This window comes from Heloderma suspectum, chromosome 1, assembly GCF_057233095.1.
Source record: "Heloderma suspectum isolate Gila_16-S chromosome 1, 16-S_ref, whole genome shotgun sequence".
Lineage (NCBI taxonomy): Eukaryota > Metazoa > Chordata > Lepidosauria > Squamata > Helodermatidae > Heloderma > Heloderma suspectum.
The window spans coordinates 433,610,722-433,633,826 of record NC_139458.1 but is presented as its reverse complement, the minus strand read 5'-3'; the positions used below and the strand labels follow the sequence as shown (position 1 = coordinate 433,633,826).

At 50.3% G+C, this 23,105-nt stretch overlaps 1 protein-coding gene across 2 annotated transcripts; it reads left to right on the top strand.

Annotated features, from left to right (window-relative positions):
* Window positions 1–2,497: 2,497 nt before the first annotated feature.
* On the top strand, window positions 2,498–22,722 carry FDFT1 (farnesyl-diphosphate farnesyltransferase 1). 2 transcript variants are annotated; one of them, XM_084829362.1, is made up of 8 exons: window positions 2,498–3,572; window positions 8,661–8,758; window positions 13,636–13,819; window positions 15,990–16,118; window positions 17,505–17,696; window positions 19,406–19,582; window positions 20,700–20,852; window positions 22,074–22,722. In XM_084829362.1, exons 1-8 carry the CDS (start codon window positions 3,471–3,473, stop codon window positions 22,293–22,295), a joined length of 1,257 nt encoding a protein of 418 aa, XP_084685488.1. In that variant the 5' UTR covers window positions 2,498–3,470; the 3' UTR covers window positions 22,296–22,722. The 2 variants fall into 2 exon arrangements, with proteins under 2 accessions (XP_084685488.1, XP_084685487.1); XM_084829361.1 differs by lacking the exon at window positions 2,498–3,572 and having other exon boundaries at window positions 8,263–8,758.
* Window positions 22,723–23,105: the final 383 nt, after the last annotated feature.

The following is a 23,105-nucleotide window of genomic DNA, read 5'->3' as shown; positions in this document are numbered from 1 at the left end:
GTATTGCTCTAACAGTCAGGAGGTTTTTCCTGATGTTGAGCCGGAATCTGGCTTCTTGTAACTTGAGCCCGTTATCCGTGTCCTGCATTCTGGGATGATGGAAAAGAGATCCTGGCCTTCCTCTCTGTGACATCCTTTCAAGTACTTGAAGACCGCTATCCTATCTCCCCTCAGTCTTCTCTTCTCAAGGCTAAACAGGCTCAGTTCTTTCAGTCTCTCTTCAGAGGGCTTTGTTTCCAGTCCCCTGATCATCCTTGTTGCCTTCCTCTGAACCCTCTCCAGCTTGTCTGCATCCTTCTTAAAAATGTGGTGCCCAGAACTGGACACAGTACTCCAGATGAGGCCTAACCAGTGCTGAGTAGAGGGGAACTAGTACTTCCTGGGATTTGGAAGCTATACTTCTATTAATGCACACCCAAATAGCATTTGCCTTTTTTGCAGCCACATCCCATTGTTGGCTCATATTCAGCTTGTGATTGACAACAATTCCAAGATCCTTCTCAACTGTAGTATTGTTGAGCCAGGTATCGCCCATCTTTATTTTATTTATTTATTTGTTGCATTTATACCCCGGCTTTTTTCCTCTTGCAAGGAACCCAAGGCGGCTTACATGATCCTCCTCCTCTCCCTTTTATCCTCACAACAACAACCCTGTGAGGTAGGTTGGGCTGAGAGTCTGTGACTGGCCCAAAGTCACCCAGTGAGCTTCCATGGCTGAGTGGGGACTAGAACCCGGATCTCTGGGCTCCCAGTCCAACACTCTAGCCACTACACCACACTGGCTCTCAACTGTGTAACTGTGCAACTCAACTCTTGTAACTGTGTAACTCAACTCTTGTAACTGTGCATTTGGTTTCTTTTTCCTAGATGCAGAACTTGGCATTTATCCCTGTTAAATGTCATTCTATTGTTTTCTGCCCAGCACTCCAGCCTATCAAGATCACTTTGAATTCTGCTTCTGTCTTCCAGGGTATTAGCTATCCCGCCCAATTTTGTGTCATCTGCAAATATGATCAGCATTCCCTGAACCTCCTCCTCCAAGTCATTAATACAAATGTTGAAGAGCACTGGGCCCAGGACTGAGCCCAGCTTTACCCCACTCGTTACCTCTCCCCAGTTTGAGAAGGTCCCATTGATAAGCACTCTTGGAGTCCGATCCTGTAGCCAACTGTGGATCCACCAGATCGTTGTTTCATCTAGCCCACTTTGAGCTAGTTTGCTCATCAGGAGATCATGGGGCACTTTGTCGAAAGCTTTGCTGAAGTCGAGGTATATGATGTCTACAGCGTTCCCACGGTCTACAAGGGAGGTGACTTGATCAAAAAATGAGATCAGATTTGTCTGGCAGGACTTGTTTTTGACAAATCCATGTTGGCTTCGAGGAATCATGGCATTGTTGTCAAGGTGCTTCCAGATGGATTGCTTTATAATCTGCTCCAGAATTTTCCCAGGGATTGATGTCAGACTGACTGGTCTGTAGTTCCCAGGTTCCTCCTTTTTTACCCTTTTTGGAGATAGGGACAACGTTAGCCCTCCTCCAGTCATCTGGCACTTTCCCCGTCCTCCATGTTTTCTCAAAGAGAACAGACAGCGGTTCTGAGAGTTCTTCTGCCAGTTCCTTTATGACTCTAGGATGCAGTTCATCTGGCCCTGGAGATTTGAACTCATTCAAAGTAATTCGGTGTTCCTTGGCCATATGCCTATCGACCTCAAGCTGCAATCCTGCCCCTTCAGCCTGCACTTCGCCTTTGCCAGGGGGGTCATAGACCCTCTTTCGGGACAACACTGAGCCAAAGTAGGAACTGAGCATTTCTGCCTTTTCTTTGTCACCTGTTATCATTTTGCAGCATTTGATTAAGTGGAGGGCTTATTATGCCAACAATAAATGTGCCAGTTCTACTGTGATGATTGCTATTATTTTAAATTTGATAGATGAATCCAAAAAAATTGCACTGATTTAAATTTGTTGCAAATTATACATTTATTATTATTATTATTAATTTTATATATGACGTGGCGGCACTCCAAAGACTCTTTTTTGTTGCTTTGTTGTTGCCTCAACCCTGCAACTGCTGCTATCGCCTCATCTACATATTTTCCTGTGGCAGCGCAGCAGACAAACGTGACCTGCAGGGTGGCATTCTTGGCTTCCTCGGTCCTGTCTGCCAACCCCAGGAAGAAAAAGCCGCTCGGCCCCTTTAAGAAACCCGGCGACTTCGCCGCGGCCCGGCCCTCTCCCGCCGCCCCCGGGCGCGCGAGAGCCAATCCAGAGGCGGCGAATGGTCGGCACACCAGCCCCGCCACGGCCCCATTGGCTGCCGCCTTCCTGGTGCGAGCGCCGCGCGGCTATTACGCTCCCTATCAGCCCACCAAGCCAGGTGCGCTGCCCGCTGATTGGCTGCTGCTAGGGGACGTTGTTAAACGGGGGCAGATGGGGACGGGGAGGAGGAGGATGCGTTAGGTAGGCAAGAGCATCTCCAGGGTCAGGCGCAAGGAGGGAGAGAGGGGCCAGGGAATCACAGGGAGGGACTGCTGGAAGGGGACTAGCACCCTCCAGGCAGCTGGGGGGTGCTGGAAGGGGACTAGCAGCCTCCAGGCAGCTGGGGGTTCCTTGAAGGGGACTAGCAGCCTCCAGGCAGCTGGGGGTTCCTTGAAGGGGACTAGCAGCCTCCAGGCAGCTGGGGGATGCTGGAAGGGGACTAGCAGCCTCCAGGCAGCTGGGGGTTCCTTAAAGGGGACTAGCAGCCTCCAGGCAGCTGGGGGTTCCTTGAAGGGGACTAGCAGCCTCCAAGCAGCTGGGGGGTGCTGGAAGGGGACTAGCAGCCTCCAGGCAGCTGGGGGTTCCTTGAAGGGGACTAGCAGCCTCCAGGCAGCTGGGGGGTGCTGGAAGGGGACTAGCAGCCTCCAGGCAGCTGGGGGTTCCTTGAAGGGGACTAGCAGCCTCCAGGCAGCTGGGGGTTCCTTGAAGGGGACTAGCAGCCTCCAAGCAGCTGGGGGGTGCTGGAAGGGGACTAGCAGCCTCCAGGCAGCTGGGGGTTCCTTGAAGGGGACTAGCAGCCTCCAGGCAGCTGGGGGGTGCTGGAAGGGACTAGCAGCCTCCAGGCAGCTGGGGGGTACTTGAAGGGAACTAGCAGCCTCCAGGCAGTTGGGGGGTGCTTGAAGGGGACTAGCAGCCTCTAGGCAGAGAAAGAGAAGAGGCTTACAGGGGGGGAATTAAGCCTGCAGAAGGGGGAGGGAAGGGGAGTAAAGGATTTAGAGAGGGTGGGAGAAAAAGAAGGGAAAGTTCAAAGGACCTTAAAGGAGAATAGAGGAGGCAATTGGGATAAGTCAGGAGGAAAGAGGCGGGGCAAGGGAACAGAAAGACAACTTGGAGGGAGGAGGACAGGAAGGTTTGGCTACGAAGGTCTTAAGTAGCAAGCAGCACCCTGCACCCCTCTCCCAAATTGGCGTTGAGGTGAGACTGGGCGCTAATGGAGCTGTTAAAGAAATGGCTGGGCCACCCCGAGGAGCTCTACAACCTGGTGAGGTTTAAGATGGGAGGCTACAAGGCAGTGATGCCCAAGATGGACCAGGTGAGTGGGGCATCTTGGTTGTATCTTGGGCTCATATGTTGCTCCCTTTGGATTTGCTTGGTATTTGCTATTTTTGTTGTGTTGCTGTTACTACTACTACTATTTTTTTAGTTTTACAGTTCCTTACTATTCCATTGGTTGGCTTGTTTGTAGATCAGGGATAAGCCTTTGATGGCTCATATTGAGGCAGAAATGCAAGATAAAAAGAGATAAAATAGATGGGCAAGAGAAAAAGGTAGGGGTGGGTAGGGGACACCTTTTTTGTTTTGTTTTCTACTCTAGCCCTGTTTCTGCCCTTTCATGCTTATGCCTTATCAATCGATAAAGGTGGAAGAAACCAGAGCAAAAACCATGTTTGCAAAGGGGGTGGGCGTTGACAAACTGAATTGGTGCTTTATTTATAGGCATGTTTAATGCCTGTTCTAGCCTGTGGATTACAGTAATGTCACTAGAAACAATAGATCAGCAAACGCCGCTTCTAAAAGCCCGTGTGTGTGTGTGTGTGTGTGTGTGTGTATTTCTAGGATGCTCTTCAGATCCTAGACCTCACAAGGCATAAGACACAAAACATAAGACATATTTGCAGCCATTAAAATGATCAGACCATGGTGCACAGTTTAATGAATAACAACAAAGAATCTTGTGATACCTCACAGATTAACCAATGAATTTGGCATAAGCTTTTGTGGATATGATCCAAGATCTGATGAAATGGATAGTATTAATGAAAGCTTATGTCAGAATAAATTTGTTAGGGTGCAATCCTATGCATGTTTAGACAGGAAAAAGTCCTACAACTCCCAGCATGCCCCAGCCGGTATGGCTGGCTGGGGCATGGTGAGAATGGTAGGACTTTTTCCAGTCTAAATTTGCATAGGATTGCACTCTTAGCCTTTAAGGTGCTACAAGATTCCTTGTTTTTGCTGCAACAGACAAACACACCAACCCCTCTAGAAATAGTTTATTGGATGTAACCTACAGGTGAGAAACAAAGGCAGACAAGCAATAACAGTAATACTGCAGTTTAAAGAAATTAAACAAAATTGTATATGTAAAGCTTCAGTGCCAGCCATGTCTGCTGCAACAGCTTCTTGCGTTGGTCTCAGGTTGCAAAAACTAGAGATGAGTGCTGTGAGGTTGTGGAGAGTGCTTCCGACCGAATTACCCAGCTCCCCACCTACGTAGACTGGTAGAAAAGCCTGATTCCAAAGGTCATCTGAGCATCTGCAAAGTGGATTAAGGTTTCCAGTTCAGACTGAGTTGTCTAGGCAGGCTGAAGCCAAGGAATCACTCTGTACCTAGGAATAAACATTTGTATTCCATGAGAATTGGAAGTTCACTGTAACAGAACACCAAAATGTGTATGTAATTTGTCTCCCAAGGATAACAAAATAAATGGTTCATCTGTACATTATTCTACAACAATTTACAAGCAATGTCATCTGCTGAATTTAGAATGCAGATTTGTAACAACTTAACGTGGATTTACCCGTTAATTTACTTTAATTTGCGACCAATGAAATACAGCCAATAGAGTATTTTGTACATAGTGGAAGAAGGCAGATTCCAGTCTACCTCAGTAATTACTTAGCTCATCATACAGGAAAATCCATTTGCCTCCTTTTAATTCTTAGCTGCTGCTAGTGAAAGACAGCAATTATGTCAGCCAATTGCATTTGGAATATGGCCACTTTCTATGCAAAACAAATACTGGGCAACTTGTTGATCCTTGGGGAAAATGGTTTTGAACTTAAAAACAAAACAAACACTTTTACAGCAAGATCTCATGCCAAGCAATGTTATGTCAGAACTCTGCATTTACATTGGGGGCTCTGGAAAAGCAGTGGGGGAAGGGGAACAGTTTGGAGAAGAGCCATGATGGGGGGGTCCTCCCCACCACACACACACACACACACACACACACGCCATTGCCACCCTACTCCTCCCCAAAGCTGCTATTGCTCACAGAGGGGTAACCTTGTCGGTTTAAAAATGAAAGCCAATGAAAACAAATCCACATCGGTGATTTATGCTGATGATTTATTTCCTATAGTGTTAACTATTTTATTTTATTTTTTTATTTATTTCATTTCTATACCGCCCAATAGCCGAAGCTCTCTGTACACTATGTACACGGTGCTTTACAAAGAATAATAGGACAGATTGGATTCAGTCTATTCAATATTCTCAGGGCTTTTCCCCACAGTGGCTTTTTAATACCTTGATTTTACTGAGTTTTCTGCTTTTGGATTCTTTGCGGAATTGAGCTTGACCCTTTATATGCACTTCCCTTTCCCCCCCCTTTTATCGCAACTTCTGTATGTTTCACTATACAGCCACTAGATGGCACTGTTATAGCACCACTTCCTCTTTACATGGACAAATACAACCTGATTCAAAGCGCTTTTTATTCACTCATTATTTCCATTTCAAATAAAGCTGCGGAAATGGTTGGAACCCACGGGAGAGGCTCTGGAGGTTGATGATGTCATGTAATACCCCCCCCCCCCAGCAAACTTCTGTGAGTGACCAATTTCAATCACAGGATAAAAGCCCCATGTGGAGAAGCCCTCCACCACACAGGGTAAATGGAGGGTTGTAGGCATCAGTGTGTTCCTCCTTGATTTCCTCCCCAAACTTGAAAGTGGATTGCTCAGGATTATGTGAACATTTGCACTGGTTCTTTCCTATCCCTGGAGCACAAGGAAGTTGAATTTCTTCCAGCTCAAGGTGGAACACAGTTTCGGAGGAGCTCTTGGGAGCTACATTCTAGTGGTGGGTGGGCCAAAATACCAGCCTATTTTAGCTTAAAGCTCTTCCTGCCTGAAACTAAGCCTTAGGAGAGGCATTTTAACGTTTTAGAATGGGGGAGAACAATGTATAAAGCCAGGAAATCACCAAACAGTAGGTAGTTGGGGGGAGGAGGTGGGACCACGGGAAGGGGATGGTGGGGTTTTGCCCCCATGTGGGCCGGTTTTTGCCCATGTGGCAGAGGTTCAACATCACGGGTTTAAATAGAACCATTTGTTTTCCCCCCTCCGCTTCTGAGATGCACACATACACATTATTTTCCTGGTGTGCGCAGGGCCAACCAGTGAAGGGTCCCAGGGTTGGCTCCAAAACTGGCAAGGTGCTGGTCGGTCACCCCACCCAGCCCAGGCCATAGCCTTACCTGGAAGCAGCAGCTGAATCTGGAAACCCATCTACCATTTCAATTTCTTTCCTTGCTCCAGGGCATTGTAGGAAATTCCAAATGGTGGGTAGTTACCCAGCCACTGCTGCCAAAGTTGTGGTTGGGGAGTGGGGTGTGTGTGAAAGCAGATACCCAGTGGGGTGAAGGCAGGCATCTGTGCCCATGGGGGTCCAAGGAAGGACTTCAGCCCCAGAGGCTGAGGGTTCTGGGTGCTGATGCCAGCCCTGCCGAGCTCCCGTTTTCTTTCTCCCTTTTATTGTCTTCCAACAGCAGCAGGTGCACTGTGTAAATCCAGATGGGATTGCAAGCTCCTGGGAGCTGAGATGTCTACCCCTTGGGAATGTTTCCTTTCCCAGCGTGGGTGTGTGTGTATTTCTCCCACTTCTCTGCCGATGCAGCTTGATCCTAGGCACGTGTACTCAAAAGTGAACATGCATAGGGATTCGGGCACGTAGAAGTGGGCAATTCAGTCGGAATGAAAAGGCATGTCTTGGCTAGGCAAGGCTGGGCCAGGAGCTTGGCCAGCCTGTAGGGCGACGCCTGATTCCCAAAATTCACCGTCAGTGGTGTACCTAGGGCTGGACTTTGGTGCTCTGTAGTGCTCCTTCCCCCACAAGACCACCCAGAGACGGATGACAGCGGAAGCGGAACAATGGGAGTTAGCAAAGCATCCATTTAGGGCGCAATCCGATGCATGTTTAGACAAAGAAAAGGCCTACAACTCCCAGCATTCCCCAGCTAGCCATGCTGGCTGGGGGATGCTGGGAGTTGTAGGCCTTTTCTGTGTCTAAACATGCATAGAATCACAGCATAGTAGGGTTGGAAGGGGCCTACAAGGCCATCGATCCCAACCCCCTGCTCAATGCAGGAATCCAAGCCAGGATCCAATAGGATTGCGCCCTTAATTAATTTACTTGTTACATTTACGCCCTGCCTTTTCCCCCAAAGAGCCCAAGGAGGTCTACCTGATTTTCCTCCCCCTCCATTTTATGCTCACCACAACCCTGTGAGGTAGGTTAGGCCAGGAGTCAGTGACTGGCCCAAAGTCGCCCAGTGAGCTTCATGGCCAAGAGCGGACTAGAAACCTGATCTCCCCAGGCCCAGTCCGGCGCTCTAACCGCTACCCCGTCTCTCTCTTATTTTATCCTTTAATTCTTTTCCTTTAATAGTCAGGGGTGCCCCGGCTGGGCTCTGACACGCTCACAGGTGCTCGCTTTATGTTCACTGGCCGGACACGTGCCTGTTCACCGCCTGGGCGCGTGTTCAGACGTTCGCTTTGCCCTTTGTTTCCGTTCCAACGTCAGGGCAGTACGCGCAGCCGAGGGGGGGGGGCGCGCGGGCTGCGGGGGCGGCGGGGGGGGGGCGCGGCGCCGAGGCTCTGCCCGCTGGCTCCCCGGCGCAGTCCCTGCCTGGCACGTTCCCTCCCGAGGCCAGCGCGCACCGCAGGAAGCGCCGGGCGCGCGCGGGGTTAACGCGAGCCCGGGAGGCGCGCCTGCTGCCGCTGGGGGCGGAGGCGGGAGCCCGGCGGCGGCGGGCGGGCCGGCCTCGCCGCGCCCCGGATCCACTTCGCCGGAGCCATGGGGGGCCAGCGCGGGCGGCCTGCGCGCCGCGGCTAGCCGTGCGCCCCGCGGCGCGCCCTCGCCATGGCCGGCGGCGGCTCCAAGGCGGCCGCCTCGCTCTTCAAGCGCACGCTGGCCCTGTCCCCGCCGCGCGCCGGGGCGGGCGGCGGGCGCGGCGGCGGCGGCGGCGGCTCGGGCTCCTGCTTGGGCGGCGGCGGCCGGGCGCGCTGCAGCACCCCGCCGCCGCCCGCGCGGCCTCCGCCGCCGCCCCCGCCGCCCGCGCGGCCTCGCTTCCTCACCACTCAGCCCGCCCCGCCGCCTGCGCTCTTCTCGCAGGACTCGCTCAGCCACGGCCTGCGCCTGTGCTACAAGTACCTGAACCAGACCAGCCGGAGCTTCGCCGCCGTCATCCAAGCGCTGGACGGGGAGCTGCGGTGAGTCCCGGGGGGGGGGGGGCGCAGAAATGGCCCCTGGGGACTGAAAGCCAGGCAGCCTGCGGCTCTTGAAAGCCTGGCCTGCAAAGGAAGGGGCGAGTGATACGTGGTCTTTGGGAGGGGGAGCAAACGATATTGCTATTGGGGGGCAGGGGAAGACGTGCCCCTTGGGGAGGGGAAGTCGGCCCACTAGCCTGCGGCTCTTGGAAGCCTGGCTTGCAAAGGAAGGGGTTAATGGTACGTGGTCTTTTGGGGGGGAACAAACGATATTGCTGTTGGGGGGCAGGGGAAGACGTGCCCCTTGGGGAGTGGAAGGCAGCCCGCAAGCCTGCGGCTCCTGAAAGCCTGGCTTGCAAAGGAAGGGGTTAATGGTACGCAGTCTTTTGGGGGGGGGGAGAAGGGGAGAGGGACTCTGTTGGGGGGGGCAGCAGAAGACGTGCCCCTTGGGGAGGGGAAGTCAGCCCGCAAGCCTGTGGCTCTTGGCAACCTGGCTTGGAAAGGAAGGGGTTAATGATGCATGGTCTCTTTTTGGGGAGGGGAGAGGGAGCAAAAGATGTTGCCAGTTGGGGGGCAGCGGAAGACTTGGGGAGTGGAGGGGAGGGGAAATCAGCCCAGCTCCTGAAAGCATGGCTTGGAAAGGACAGGGTTAACTGTGTAGGATTCCCTTTTGTGGGGAGGGAGAGCCAAAGATGCTGCTGCCTCCTGCAGGGTCTGGCTTCGGGTCCATTTGATCTTCGCTGGCTGATTGCAGCCCTAACTTTAGCGGGAGGTGGTGGGGATTGAACCCCGTACCTTATGGCTGCCAAACATTGCATGGCGAGAGGAGGACATGGAACGCTTGTGCCCAGTTGGGTGGAGGCTGTTTTGCCCACCTAGTCTGGGCTGGCGAGCAGCAGCTGTGGTGGGGAGCCAAGCAGGTGCTCAGCAGCAGGAATGGGCCCCTCCCGGGGGGGGGGGGGGCGGGCTCCGCCACTGGGCCACAGCTCCTCTCCAAAACAAGGCACTGGGCTCAGCATGGGTCTTTCTGGATCACGTGGGCCCTGCGCTGAGCTCCTCCTGGAAACTTCCGTGGCCACTTATTTATTTATTTGTTGTATATTTTTATCCCGCTTCTCAGCCAAACAAGGTTCCCTGAGCGGCTTACAATCGATGAACAAGGAAGACGGTCCCTGCCCGCAGGCTTACAATCTAAAAAGGACACGACACACAAGGAAAAGGCAATGGGGAGGGGAGAAAAAAGAATTACGTAGACCGTCAGCAAGGCTGGTGGGATGGCCCTGTTCCCCCCTCTCACCCCCAAAGGAGGGGCAGTCCAACTGGATCAGGCCCTTTACAGTTGGAAAGCTCTAGGGCCGATTTACCCATCCCGGCACCCCCCCCCGATGGCTTGGACTACAACCTCCATCATCCCCAGTCATGCCCCAAACCTTGGAGAGCCACTGCCAGCCACCATCCTGAACTAGATGGACAAACGAGCCTTCACCTGGCACAAGCTTCTATGTTCTTCATCCATATTGTATATTTGGCATCCAGATTGTGGGAGTTGTAGTTCAGCCCCAGGCTGGGGGAGGCCGCCCTAGGGAAACTCACTGGGTTGAATGGATGAAGCTGCCCTTTTATTGGGACAGAGTCTCTTGGCCCTTTTATTGCTTCCTTGGATTAGCATCAGCCTCTGGCATCTCTCCAGGCAGACTGAGGCCCCAGCTGCCTGGGATTTTTTGAAGCGGAGATGCCCCCGGGACTAAACTTTGCACATGTGTCTGCTCTGCCCTTTGACCTATGGCTCCTGCTGGCTCCCCCCCTTCCATCTTTGCACTAGGGTTCATTTTCCCATGTCTTTATTTTTGGCCTTCAATGCAGCTGCAAAACAGCTGAAGTTCTTCCTCCCCCCAAATAAGACGGAGGTGCAAGGATGAGAAAAGAAATGGCAGGAAGACGTGCCAGGGCCTTTGCACTCATTGGCTGTTCTTGCCATCCCGCATTCCTGATTGAGTTCTCGGTCTGCTTTTCCTGGCATTTCTGCAAGCGGTTCAGGGGTTGTCATACTGGCAAAACTGATCCCATACACAGGCCCAGATGTAAGTTTTTTCTGTCTCCTCCGAAGGAAGCCCATCCTTCCAAGGCTACCCAGAATTTCCCATCTGGACAGTTTTGTTTTGATCTGGGGAGCCAAATTCCCTTTAATTGGAGGAGAGAGAACTCTTCATTGCATGCACCTTTTACAAAAATCAACAATGTTCGCCATGGCATCTTTAGCACATAGACTAAACACAGCCCTGTGGTTATATATTTATATGGCATCAACAGCTATGTGCTTGGTGCTTTACAGAGTACAAGAGTACAGGTCCCTGCCCCGATGGGATTACATTCTATAATTTGACATAGGGGAGACAACAGAGGAAGTGGTGGTGGGGGAGCAGGAATTGTAGAGTTAGACAAGGGAGGGGTATGCATTCTGTCATTACATGGACTTAAACTTCGTTACAATCCAAGCAGCAGTTCCCAACTTGGGGCCCTCATATGTCACTGGACTGCAGTTCCCATCATCCCCAGCCAGCAGGGCTGTATTTCCCATCATCCCCAGTCACTGACATCCGAGGGTCCCCAGTTGGGAACCACTGAGCATGTGAGCGCTAGCATAAAGGGCAGATTTTGTCCTCCCTGGAGCAATGTCAATTCTCCCTGTGCTTAACCCTTCCATTCACTCCTATGGCGATACCATTCACTTAATGGGAGAAAGTTAAGGGCAGTACCTGGAGATGCTTTGCTCTGATCTGTGTAGCTGCCTCCTGCTTCTTGGTCATGTGAAATGTCTCTCCTTAAAAAAAAAAAAAAAGTTAGGGCAGGAGATGCGTCTACTTTGTCGTGCCTTTTAGGCGCAACAAGTTATGATGGGATTATAACACCACTTTCCAGGACGGCTTATGCACTAAACCACTGTGACCTGGGAGCACAGGAGTTAGTCATGAGCAACACCGTTGCCTCTTTCATGCCTCTCTATTTAATGCAGATTAATTGGCTCGTGTCAGGCTAGGTGCAGCATCCTGTTAACAGCTCAGAATCCAGAAATCTGCCCCAGGCCATGTTCCAGAGAGGCCTTTAATTTTGTTTTATTTATTTTCAGTGTTCTATAAGCTGCTTTCCTGGACTACGGAACAGCAACCTAACCATAAAAATGCAAGCATATATGACAGTGTTGATTATATTGTAACGTAAGAACGTAGGATAGTGTTACAATACAACGTTTAAAAGTCATTAAAAAAAAAAACCCTAATAAACAACCCATCAACATTACCATACCCTTCCGCGGGAAAAAAACATTTCCGAAGCCATTTTTTAGGCTGCCATGCTGGCCTGCTTCTGTGCCTGTCTGTAGGTTTCTCTTCTGCACAGTCACCTGTTCCATCTTCTCAAGCTAAAGATCCTCTCTGAGGGATGCTTCTTGCATCACGGCCGTTTGCAGTAGAGGTTTGGAACTGTTTTTCTGTCCAGGGCTGCCCACCCTCAGGGGAACCGAAGCCAGTGCTGGGTGGGGCCTCTCCCCTTTCCCCGTGCTTCCCCATCCAGCAGACTCGGTGGTAGAGCGCATGCTCTGTGTGCAGAAGGTCTCAGGTTCGATTCCTGGGGGCTCCCTGCAGGGCAGGAAAATCTCTTCGGATTCTGTGCTGTAAAGCTGAATTTGGTAGGCACATGTAAGCGAGGCGTTTTTCTGTGGACGAAGCTGCCGCTTAAAGGCACAAGAGCAGCTCGGTCAGTTGGCAGCATTCCCCCGGCCCTGTTGGTACTGCTTTTATTTTTATTTTATTTTATTTTTTAAAACGTGTACCTCGTTGCGTGGCTCTCCAGAAGGCTCACAGCATAATGAATGGAGCAGCCTTCCGCAACCTGGCGCCCTCCAGAGATGCTGAACTTCAACTCCCATCATGGCGGCTGGGGGTTATGGGAGTTGTAGTCCAACACCTCTGGAGGGCGCCAGGTTTGGGAAGCCTGAAATGGAGCATAACATGCTAAAGTAGGAGATCAGATTACAAACGGGCATCTGAAATGGGTTCGCTGGGGTGATGAATCGCAGCTGGAGATGTAATTGGGAGCAGATGCGATTCTTTCCATTCTGATATGTTAAGCTCCCTCCTGAGAAGTGGGCCCTGGAGTTTTAAACTGATGGAAATGGATCTCAAAATACTAGAACCCAAAGGGGTCATCCTATGAAGCTGATTGGTGGGAGATTCAGGACAGATCAAAGTTGGACTCCCCCCTGCCCTCACATGGCTAACTGACGTCCATGGCCCTGTGGGGAAGAAGGAGCGAAGGAGCCGGCAAAGAGAACATCAGGGCCTGCTCCATTTGGACTGCCTCTCCTGTGGGGATGAGGGGGGGGGAACAGGGCCATCCCACCAGCCCTGCTGACAGTCTACGTCATTCTTTTTTCTCCCTCCCCATTGCCTTTTCTTGTGTGTCATGTCTTTTTTAGATTGTAAGCCTGCGGGCAGGGACCGTCTTCCTTGTTAATCGATTGTAAGCCGCTCAGGGAGCCTTTTTTGGCTGAGGAGCGGGATAAAAATACAATAAATAGATAGATAGATAAAGGAAGGGCTTCTTCACACAGCTCACAGTTAAACTATGGAATTTGCTGCCACAGGATGTAGTGATGGCCCCCAAAGTGGATGGCTTTAAACGGGGGTTGGACAAAGTCCTGGAGGAACCCACAGGAGCCTGTGGGTTCCTGGTCGACAGCTGGTTGGCCACTGTGTGAACAGAACGCTGGACTGGATGGACCCTGGGTTCTTACGTTCTTATGTCTTTGGGGCCAACCCAAGTATTCTTCTCTTCCTCCTGGCTTCCAAGTCGCAAACGCTCTCTCTTCCCTCCCCCTGCAGCCACGCGGTGTGCATCTTCTACTTGGTTCTCCGAGCTCTGGACACGGTTGAGGATGACATGACAATCAACCTCGAAACCAAGGTTCCCATACTGCACAGCTTCCACTCCTACCTATATCAGCCGGATTGGAAATTCATGGACAGCAAAGAGAAGGACAAGCAAATATTGGAGGATTTTCCAACGGTGAGCAACTGCCTGTCTGGACCTCATGTTTATTTATTTATTTATTTAGAGCGTTTTTACCCCACTCTAAAGCCAAAAAAGGCTCCCAGAGTGGCTTACACGGGTTAATATTAGGACAGCCCCTGCCCTCAGGCTTACAATCTAAAATACATAAGACGATAGGAAAAGGGATTGGGAAGGAGGAGGGGAAAGAAAGCAAGTACTGTCGGTTGGAACTGCAATGAGCTCCCTGCCAGGTTGGTTTATGCAGTTCCTAAGTCAGCCATGTGTTCCTTGATTTATGGCCCCTGGGAGGAGGAACTTAGGAACATAAGAGTAAAAAAAAAAAAAAAAAGGTGTGTAAAAATGCAGGATCGCATTGACATGGCTCAAAAGCTCCCCAGCGGGGTACTTGACCGGCACAAATCAAGGGAGAACGACATTTATACGGGCCCCACATTGGGATGCATTATAGATGGTTTTGATGCCTAGCTCTTAACTTATTTGCAGCCAGGGCAAACAGGAACATCTAGCCTCGTGGAGTTGAGTGGTGGGCGGCAGCTGCTCTCCAGGGTCTCAGGCAGGAATATCTCCAGCCCTGCTTGGAGATGCTGCCAGGGATTGAACCTGGGACCTTTTGCATGTAAAGTATGAGCTGTACCACTGGCCATGCCCCAAAGCCCAACACGCTCACCGGTCATCCGTTTGGAAGGGCCCCATGTGTGTGCAGAGACGTGCGTTGGCTTCCTCCACACGGATGGCAGCTCGGATCAGCTGAGAGTCCTGTTCACATGGAGGGGGCCTACATGTGCCCATCGATACGGGCATAGTAGTGCTTAACACTTCTACCAAAGGTTTCCTTGGTGGGCATGATCCTGCTTCCCCCTCTCCCCCCCTCCCCGTGGTTGATAAACACGTAAGGGGGGTTGTTTGGCCACCCCCATTTCATTTGCGTGAGAACAGATTTCCACATTGACTACTGTCTAGCTGCTAGTCAGTGGAAACCCCATAATAGTTTACGTTACCTTATTGTATAGGCTGGTGCTCCAGCACAGAACACCCCCGTGGCTGCACGAACATGTTCACTTGCGCTTGCCGAGTGTGCGCTGAATATGTGTCTGTGCATTGTTGTATAAAAGTTAAAGTCATTCCACAGGTGCTTAAAGATTTGCAAGGGTTTATTTAAATAAAGTCTTAAGAACTTGAGCAGAGCTATGCTGGATGAGACCAAAGTTTGTCTAGTCCAGCATTCTGTTCACACAGTGGCCAGCCGGAAGTATGTTAGTTAGGAAAGGCCTCGAAAATGTAACAGCCAATATCATCCCACCCTTACAAACAACCTATGGGGCAAGCACGCTTGGGCTACTGTGTACAGTTCCATCTGCCCCACCTCAAAAAGGATGTTGTAGAGTTGGAAAACGGGCAACTGAAATGATCAAGGGGCTGGAGCGACTTCCCCATGAGGAAAGTTGCAACAGCGGGAACTGTTGCTTAGAAAAATGGTGAGTGAGGGGAGACATGACAGAAGTGTACAAAATTATGCATGGTGTGGAGACAGTGAAGAGGGAGACATTTTTCGCCCTCTTCCATAATACTAGAACCCAAAGGGGTCATCCCATGAATCTGAGTGGTGGGAGATTCAGGACAGATCAAAGGAAGGGCTTCTTCACAGCGCAGAGTTAAACTATGGAATTCGCTACCACAGGAATTAGGGATGGCCACCAGTTTGGATGGCTTTAAAAGGATGAGACAACTTCATGGAGGAGAAGACTATCAAGGGCTACTAATCATGATGCCTCTGTGCTACCTCCAGTAGCGGAGGCAGTAGGCCTGTGTACTCCAGTTGCTAGGGAACACAACTGGAGTTATAGGCCAAAACATCTGGAGGGCCAGAAGTTGCCCACATCTTCCCTAAAGGTACTTCCTGGGCTCATCAATTTGATTTTGATGCTGTGGGAGAGAGAAGTGTAAGGTCAAGTCCCCTAAGTCAGGGTGCAGAACCTTTTTGAGTCTGGGGACCAAATGTAGTTTTGGAGAAGCTCTTGTGGGTCGCATTCTGGTTGTGGGTGGGGCGAAGGCAAAGGGGGTGTGGCCACCCCTGCCCAGGTCTGAGGTTCCGCACCCCTGGTTTAAATTGTAAGTTTTGTCTCCGAACCTGTTTTTAGTTGTCTTCTTTTTCTGCCCGCCTTAGATCTCCTTGGAGTTCCGGAACCTGGCAAAGGTCTATCGGGATGTGATTTCCGACATTTGCCACAAGATGGGCCGGGGGATGGCAGAGTTTCTGGAAAAGAAGGTGGATTCTGAGAAGGAATGGGACAAGGTGAGTGAGCCGGGTGTCCTTGGCAAATCTCCATGCTGGCTGCAAACCTGGGAATTCAGGAAATGGGCCAAAGTAGTGATTATGAGGCCTGGAGGTTTGCTGTGCAGACACCCATCACATGCTTGACTTCCAGTGGGCAAGATCTTTTTTGCTTTTCTTTTTTTTTTAATAGCAAAGTGCCCCATCAGTATGTTATCAGTATGTCTCCCATTTCATTTATGGGAGAAATAGTTCAGGGCTGGACAAGTCCACCAGGATGGCTTCCCTGACATGTGCAGTGTCAAGTAGAATCCTAGAGTTGGAAGGAACCATTTAGGCTGTCAAGTCCAACCCCTGCTTGGTGCAGGAATCCAGTTTAAAGCATCCCCAATGGATGGCCATCCAGACTCTGCTTGAAGACCAACAGAGAGCCCACAACCTCCCTAGGCAGACTGTTAGGAGGCTTTTCCTGACTGAAATCTGCTTTCCTGTAAATTAAGCCCGTTATTTCATTCCCATTCACCTTGGATGATGGGAGAATGGTTGCAGCCCTCTTCTGTGTGCCAACCCTTTAGGTACTTGAAAAGCGCTGTTCATTTATTTCATTCATTTATTATATTTCTATACCGCCCCATAGCTGAAGCTCTCTGGGCGGTTCCTCAAAATTAAAACCATTAGAATACATTATATAAAGTATAAAAAACCATTAACATAAGGACATAAAGCAGATAATGCACACACAACGACAACATGTATCTAAAACAATTTAAAACCATCAGCCAGATACAATCCAGGACCTGATCCAAGAACTCAAGATATGCTGCCAAATGTCTGAGAGGAGAGGGCAGTTTTAACCTGTCTCCAAAAAGATGACAATGTTGGCGCTAGGCAAGTCTTGTTGGAGCGATTGTTTGATAAATGAGGGGCCACCACCAAGAAGGCCCTCTCTCTTTTTGCCGCCCTCCGAGCCTCCCTAAGAGGAGGCACCTGGAGGAGGGGCTTGGATGCAGCGCGTATCATCTCCCCCCCCCCCCCCCTGGTCTTCTCAAGGTTAAATCTACCCAGTACTTTGAGTCTTTTCTCGCAGGACTTGGTTTCTAGTCCCCTAATAATCTTTGTTGTCCTTCTCTGAACTTGTTCCAGTTTATCTGAATCCTTCTTAAAGTGTGGTGTCCAGAATTCGAGGTGAGGTCTGACCAGCACAGGGTAGAGTGGAACTATTAACCCTGCTTATGAGAGCTTTTACACAACCGCTTCTGGTTTCAGCCACAATATTTTTCCATATGTGTATACACGCACGTGCACACAATTGCAAGCTGCCAGGTTCCACGTGTGCTGCCTCCTCCCTTCCCAAAACCACTCTGGAGAGGGAAAGTGCATATATACTTTGTTTTTGACCCTCTCCAGTATTGTCACTACGTCGCTGGCCTTGTGGGCATCGGCCTCTCCCGGCTCTTCTCTGCGTCGAAGCTGGAAGACCCCATTGTCGGCCAGGACATGGAGCTCGCCAACTCCATGGGGCTTTTCCTGCAGAAAACCAACATCATTCGGGACTACCTGGAGGACCAGCTTGAGGGCAGAGAATTTTGGCCCATCGAGGTAAAAGGAAGAGAGATGGAAGGCCAGAGATGTGCAGCTGGGGGGGGGCACAGCTTGGGGGTAGCCCAGGCGTCAGGGCAGAGAATTTGGCCTCCTTTGGCATGCAGAAGCTGCCAGGTTCAGTCCCCGGGCACCTTCAGTTGTCGGCGTGAAAAGAAAATTAAATGGACGTTGAAACTCTTTCAGCCCAAGGGCTGAACTCAGTTTCAGAGAAGCTCTGGGGAGCCGCATTCCAGTGGGGGGCGTGGGGAAAAAATACCAGGATATCTTAGCTTGAAGCTCTCCCTGCCATTAACTCAGCCTTAGGAGAGGCATTTCAGCCTTTCAGAATGGGGAAAGCATTGCCCAAGAGCCGGGAAGGCACTGAATGATCGGTGGCTGTGGGGGCCAAGGGAAGGGGCGTGGCTGTCTGGGGAGGGCCGGATTGGGACTCCGAACCTGAGGTTCGGCACCCCTGATTTAAAGGATGAGGTGATATTGGTGACGTGAGACCGTGGAGAGGCAATATTCAGCTAAATGGGCAAATCCTCTAACTTGGCACAAGGCAGCTTCCTATGAGGGTCCAGGCCATGAGCCCCAAGACCAGCGTGCTCTTACTGCTTTTAGTGCTGACGTCTGCAATCATGAGGGCTAGAAGCTTGTTCCTTTTGGAACAAAAACTGACGGAAGAGTTCCTGTTTTCCAGTGCTGTAGTTCATATTCTGTAACTTCTGGCTCAGCCCCCACCCCTGCAATGAATGAGTGTTCCTTCCCCAGGCACAAAGATCGGCTCGCTGGCTGTGCTAATTGAAATAGATGCTGGTCATTGTAAGTTTTCAGTCTGTTTTCACCCCCTTTAGGTGTGGGGGAGGGGTGACACGAAGTGAGTACATGTACCCAAAATTAGATTCTGCCACGTCTTGAAACCTGCAGGTCTGTGGCCATGCTGCAAAGCACAGAATACAATTTCTTCCTTACAATCTGGGAGCACCGGCATGATATCTGGAACATCATCTTCCGTTCGCTGTTGCATTTTATTTTTTATGTAAAGGTTCTAGTCCTCAGCATTGCAGTGGAAAAACTTGGAAAGTGTACCAGCAGGGGCTTAGGTGCTAAACACCAAGGGGGCTTTTCTGTAGGGCCTCGCTAGCCTTGTGCTTCTCTGCACCTATTAGTTCCTGGTCACACAACATGTAGAGCTTCAAGACCTCTTCCGTGGTCTGTGACAAAATGATTGTATTGCAGTTCTAGTTGCCATGAACCTCTTGCTCAGTCAGCCTTCCAGAACAATAAAGATAAATTTTTAAAGGTGCTAGGGCAGTGTTGGGCAACTTTGGGTGGTCTGGGGGCCAGTCGTCCCCCCCATGGCCTTACTCTTGCTGCAGCGCCCCCCCCAAACAGCTTGAAAACAAACTAAATTAGTCTTTAAATCAGCTTGTGTAGCTGTTTGATGCCAAATTTTGATGGCAAACCCAATTTTTCTCCCCCGTTTTTTGGGGGGAGGGGTGACGGGGGCTGCTTGTTCCCCACCCCGTGCTTGGGCGATGCTTCCAAAAATAATGTATGGAAGCCAGCATGGCTGAGCTTCTCGGTAACGGTGTCTTTGTGTGGTGGGGGGAGGCAGTGTGGATTGGCTGAAGGTTGTGGGATGTGCGTGGTGCAGAGTTGCAAAGCCAGCCTTGGCAAGCCTGCCTCTGACCCCCACCAACCCCCCTTTTTGGTGTTTCCAGGTTTGGAGCAAGTATGTGAAGAAGCTGTCGGATTTAGCCAAGCCAGAGAACCTGGACAAGGCCGTCCAGTGCATGAACGAGCTCATCACCAATGCCTTGCACCACGTCCCCGATGTCTTGACATATTTATCCCGCCTGAAGAACCAAAGCGTGTTCAACTTCTGTGCTATTCCGCAGGTGGGTTTGATAACAATCGATTATGACGGCTATTTCGGGATTATGACTGCTACTTTGGAGGACATTGTTTATTTCCCTAGGAACGTCCTTCAGGTGCAAGGGCGCGTGTTTTCTGTCTAGAGAACTAAAAGTTTAGTCCGGGGTTGGGTGGACCAATATTCTACCTGTCTGGGTATAATTTATTTAGTGCGCAATCCTATGCATGTTTAGAGAGCCAAAAGTCCTTCAACTCCCAGCATTCCCCAGCTGGAATGGCTGGCTGGGGAATGCTGGATGTTGTAGGACTTTTTTTCTCTCTAAACATGCATAGGTTTGCACCCTTGTTTTTATTTTTTAATAAAACTAATTCTCTGTTTGGTCACGCTCTGGTGTGACCAGAAATGGAACCCAAAGCTGGCTGGGTTGATTCTCAGTGGTTCGCAATAAGGCTTTTGGGGCTGTGATGAAACAAGCAATAATCTAAGAAGCCCCTGTGTCTCTGGGGGTTCCCCCCCCCCCCAAGTCCCGTGTTTTACATTTGGGTGTTCCCCTTTCCTTCCCTTTTTCTGTATCATTTTGCAATCGGCTATCCTGTGTGCATCGAGAGGTGGAGGCTATTTAATAGATGCTATTCCATGATTCTGTGCAAGGGTGGGTGTGTATTCCTGGTTGCACAGCATATTCTGGTACTGGTAATTTGGGCATCTTGAGAATTTGGCTTGAGTTTAAAACACAAACAAGCAGGTTCTGAACCTTATAATGGCAGAAATAAGCACTTGAAGGTGCAATCCTATGCATGTCTAGACAGAAAAAGTCCTACAACTCCCACCATGCTGGGTGGGGCATGCTAGGAGTTGTAGGACTCCTTTTTCTGTCTAAACGTGCATAGGATTGCGCTCTAAGTAGTTGTGCTTATTTCTTTCTCAATTCATTGTTGCGACTGTGCTGGGCTTCTTTGTATGACGTTCTTTTCAAATGGGATTTAAATTTTTAAAAAACTAAATCAAAATAAATTCTCCTTGCACACAGTTCTGGGTTTTTTGTGTGTGTGTCCCGCACACAAATACACACGACTCTTGCTTGCTGATTCCTTTATTGCCTGGAATTGAACAGGATGGTTCTTGTGACTTCCCTTCAGGTGATGGCCATAGCTACCTTGGCGGCCTGCTACAATAACCAGCAGGTGTTCAGGGGCGTGGTGAAGATTCGGAAGGGACAAGCTGTCACGCTGATGATGGATGCCACCAACATACAGGCCGTCAAAGCCATCATGTGCCAGTATGTGGAAGAGGTGAGTTTAGCAGGGGGCTGGAATAATCAGACTTGTCCGGGGTATCTGGTTTCTCTGCTGTAGATGGGAGTGATGTTTTGAGAGGGACCCTGGTTCAAATGTCGCCTCCAGCCATGCACTTGCTAAACATAAGCCTCTGTCTTTTGGCCTCAGATCTTCCACGCATGCCCCCGCCCCAATACAAACACACTTGTGACTGGTAACTCTGGCCGGTGGGGTGTAGAGGCTTGAGTGCTGGGGTTGGACCAGGGAGCTCTGGGTTTGTGCCCCGACTTGCATGAAATCCATGGAATGACCTTGGGCTACACAGGTAGTCTAAGCTACCATACAAGGTTGCTGTGAGGATAAAATATGGTAACCCAAAGATGCATGCTCGCTGGCTGGTGCTCACGCTCTCTTTCTCACTGTCACTCACACATACGCGCACACACACACACACACACACACACTATCCTGAGCTCCTTGGAGGGAAGGGTTGGTACATAAAAATGTGTGTGTGGGGGGCTGTTGTTCTCCTCCCACATTTTCTTTGGCGGGAGCCTCTGCTAAAGGAAGTGAAGCGGGTGGCTACCAAGAAGAGGGCCTTTGCTGCTGTGGCACCCCAGTTGTGGAATGAGCTTCCCGGAGAGGCTTGCCTGGCGCCTACGCTGTACTTCTTTTGGCACCAGGTGACGAAGTTTCAATTTTCCCAGGCATTTTAGTCTTTCATTTTCCGTTGCGTTAAAATCTATCGTCCTATTTTTAAATCTTTATCCTACCGCTAGGTTCTATTTGGTTGCTATTTGTGTTTTTTATACTGTAGTTTTGAAAGTTTTGAGGTTTTGTATTGTATTTTATCTTCTTGCATTTTATGGTTTTACATGTTGTGAACCGCCCAGAGAGCTTCAGCTGTTGGGCGGTATAGAAATCTGATTGATGAGTTAGTTTTGTTGAGGATTGCCAAGAATATACAGCTTTATCGAACTGCATCAGCACAGCAGGAGAACACGCTCTGCAGGCCTAAGCGATTCCCCTCCTCCTCGTGTGTCCCCCAGATCTGCTCTGGAGGCTTGGGGGATTTTCTGGAGCAGGGGTGTGTGCGTGTGTGTGTGTGTGGGGGGGGGAGTGCATTGGGGAGGAGAGGAAGGGGAAGTCTTGTTGCGTGAGTCGCCCGACGCATCGCAGAGACTGTTTCTGCCAACTGTCTTCTCTGACTGGAAGCTGGCTCTTATTTCTCCTTAGATCCACCAGAAGATCCCAGCCGCGGACCCTTCCTCCAGCAGAACGCAACAGATTGTTGCCTCCATCCAGTCCATGAGCTTACCCAGCGGCACCCTGGTCTCCCGGACCCATTACTCGCCCATCTACTTGTCCTGTGTTATGCTTTTAGCCGCACTGAGCTGGCAGTACCTGAGCACCGTCTCGAAAGCAGCAGAGGAATACGTGCATGCCGGGGAGAACTGAGAGCGACAGCCTTGGGGCGTCGTGTCATTCGGGGTGGGGAGGCATTGCTCTGGAACGGGGGAACTTGTTGGAATCCCAGGTCTGTGTGGAGAAGGACTTGGAATCTTTCATTGAAAGCCAGGTGGGGCTGGAAGCATTCACCTGGAAGCAGCTGCTGGATGTGAAGCAACTAACAAAATCGCAGTTTCCGAACGGAGACACTCTCCCCCCCCCCCCTTTTGGATGAACTGGTTACAGACAAGTCTGTTGTTTGAGTCTTACTTAACATTTTCTTTCCAGCAGAGCGTTTGATCTGCAGGATTCTTTTTTTTATGTAGGGTGTTTTCTTAACTAGGGCATTTCAAGGTGCCTCTTTGTTTGAATTTTGACAGTAAAAAAAGTGCTGTGATGAAAGCCTCGATAAGAGTATTTAATGGGTTCAAATTCAACAAGCAAAGAAAATGACCTCTTTTTTTTAGTTATTTAGTCGGTGCAAAGTCCACAATTTATCTTGAGTTGGGCTAATTGAGGAGTAGCGGCAGCTGTTTACTTTAGGATCATTTTAACAGGCCTTTAATGCTATCTCTCTCTCCCCCCCCCCCCTGGCCTTACCACAACTCTGAACATGGTTACAGCAAATGTTAGACAAGTAGGGCTGCAGCTCAGTTGGTTGGGGACCTGCTTTGCATGTAGCGAGTCCCAGGTTCAATCCCTGGCAGCATCTTCATGCAGGGCTGGAAAAACTCCAGGCTGAAACCCTGGAGAGCCATTGCTGCCAGTCAGTGTTGACGATACTGGGCTAGATGGACTGATCATGTGATGCGGTATAAG

What these genes read in the sequence shown, in the direction of transcription:
- FDFT1 (XM_084829361.1), top strand. Translation starts at nt 8,409, where the DNA reads ATGGCCGGCGGCGGCTCCAAGGCGGCCGCCTCGCTCTTCAAGCGCACG. An exon ending in GAGAATTTTGGCCCATCGAG is followed by an intron (nt 17,697 to 19,405) that starts GTAAAAGGAAGA and finishes TGGTGTTTCCAG; the next exon opens with GTTTGGAGCAAGTATGTGAA. An exon ending in TGTGCCAGTATGTGGAAGAG is followed by an intron (nt 20,853 to 22,073) that starts GTGAGTTTAGCA and finishes ATTTCTCCTTAG; the next exon opens with ATCCACCAGAAGATCCCAGC.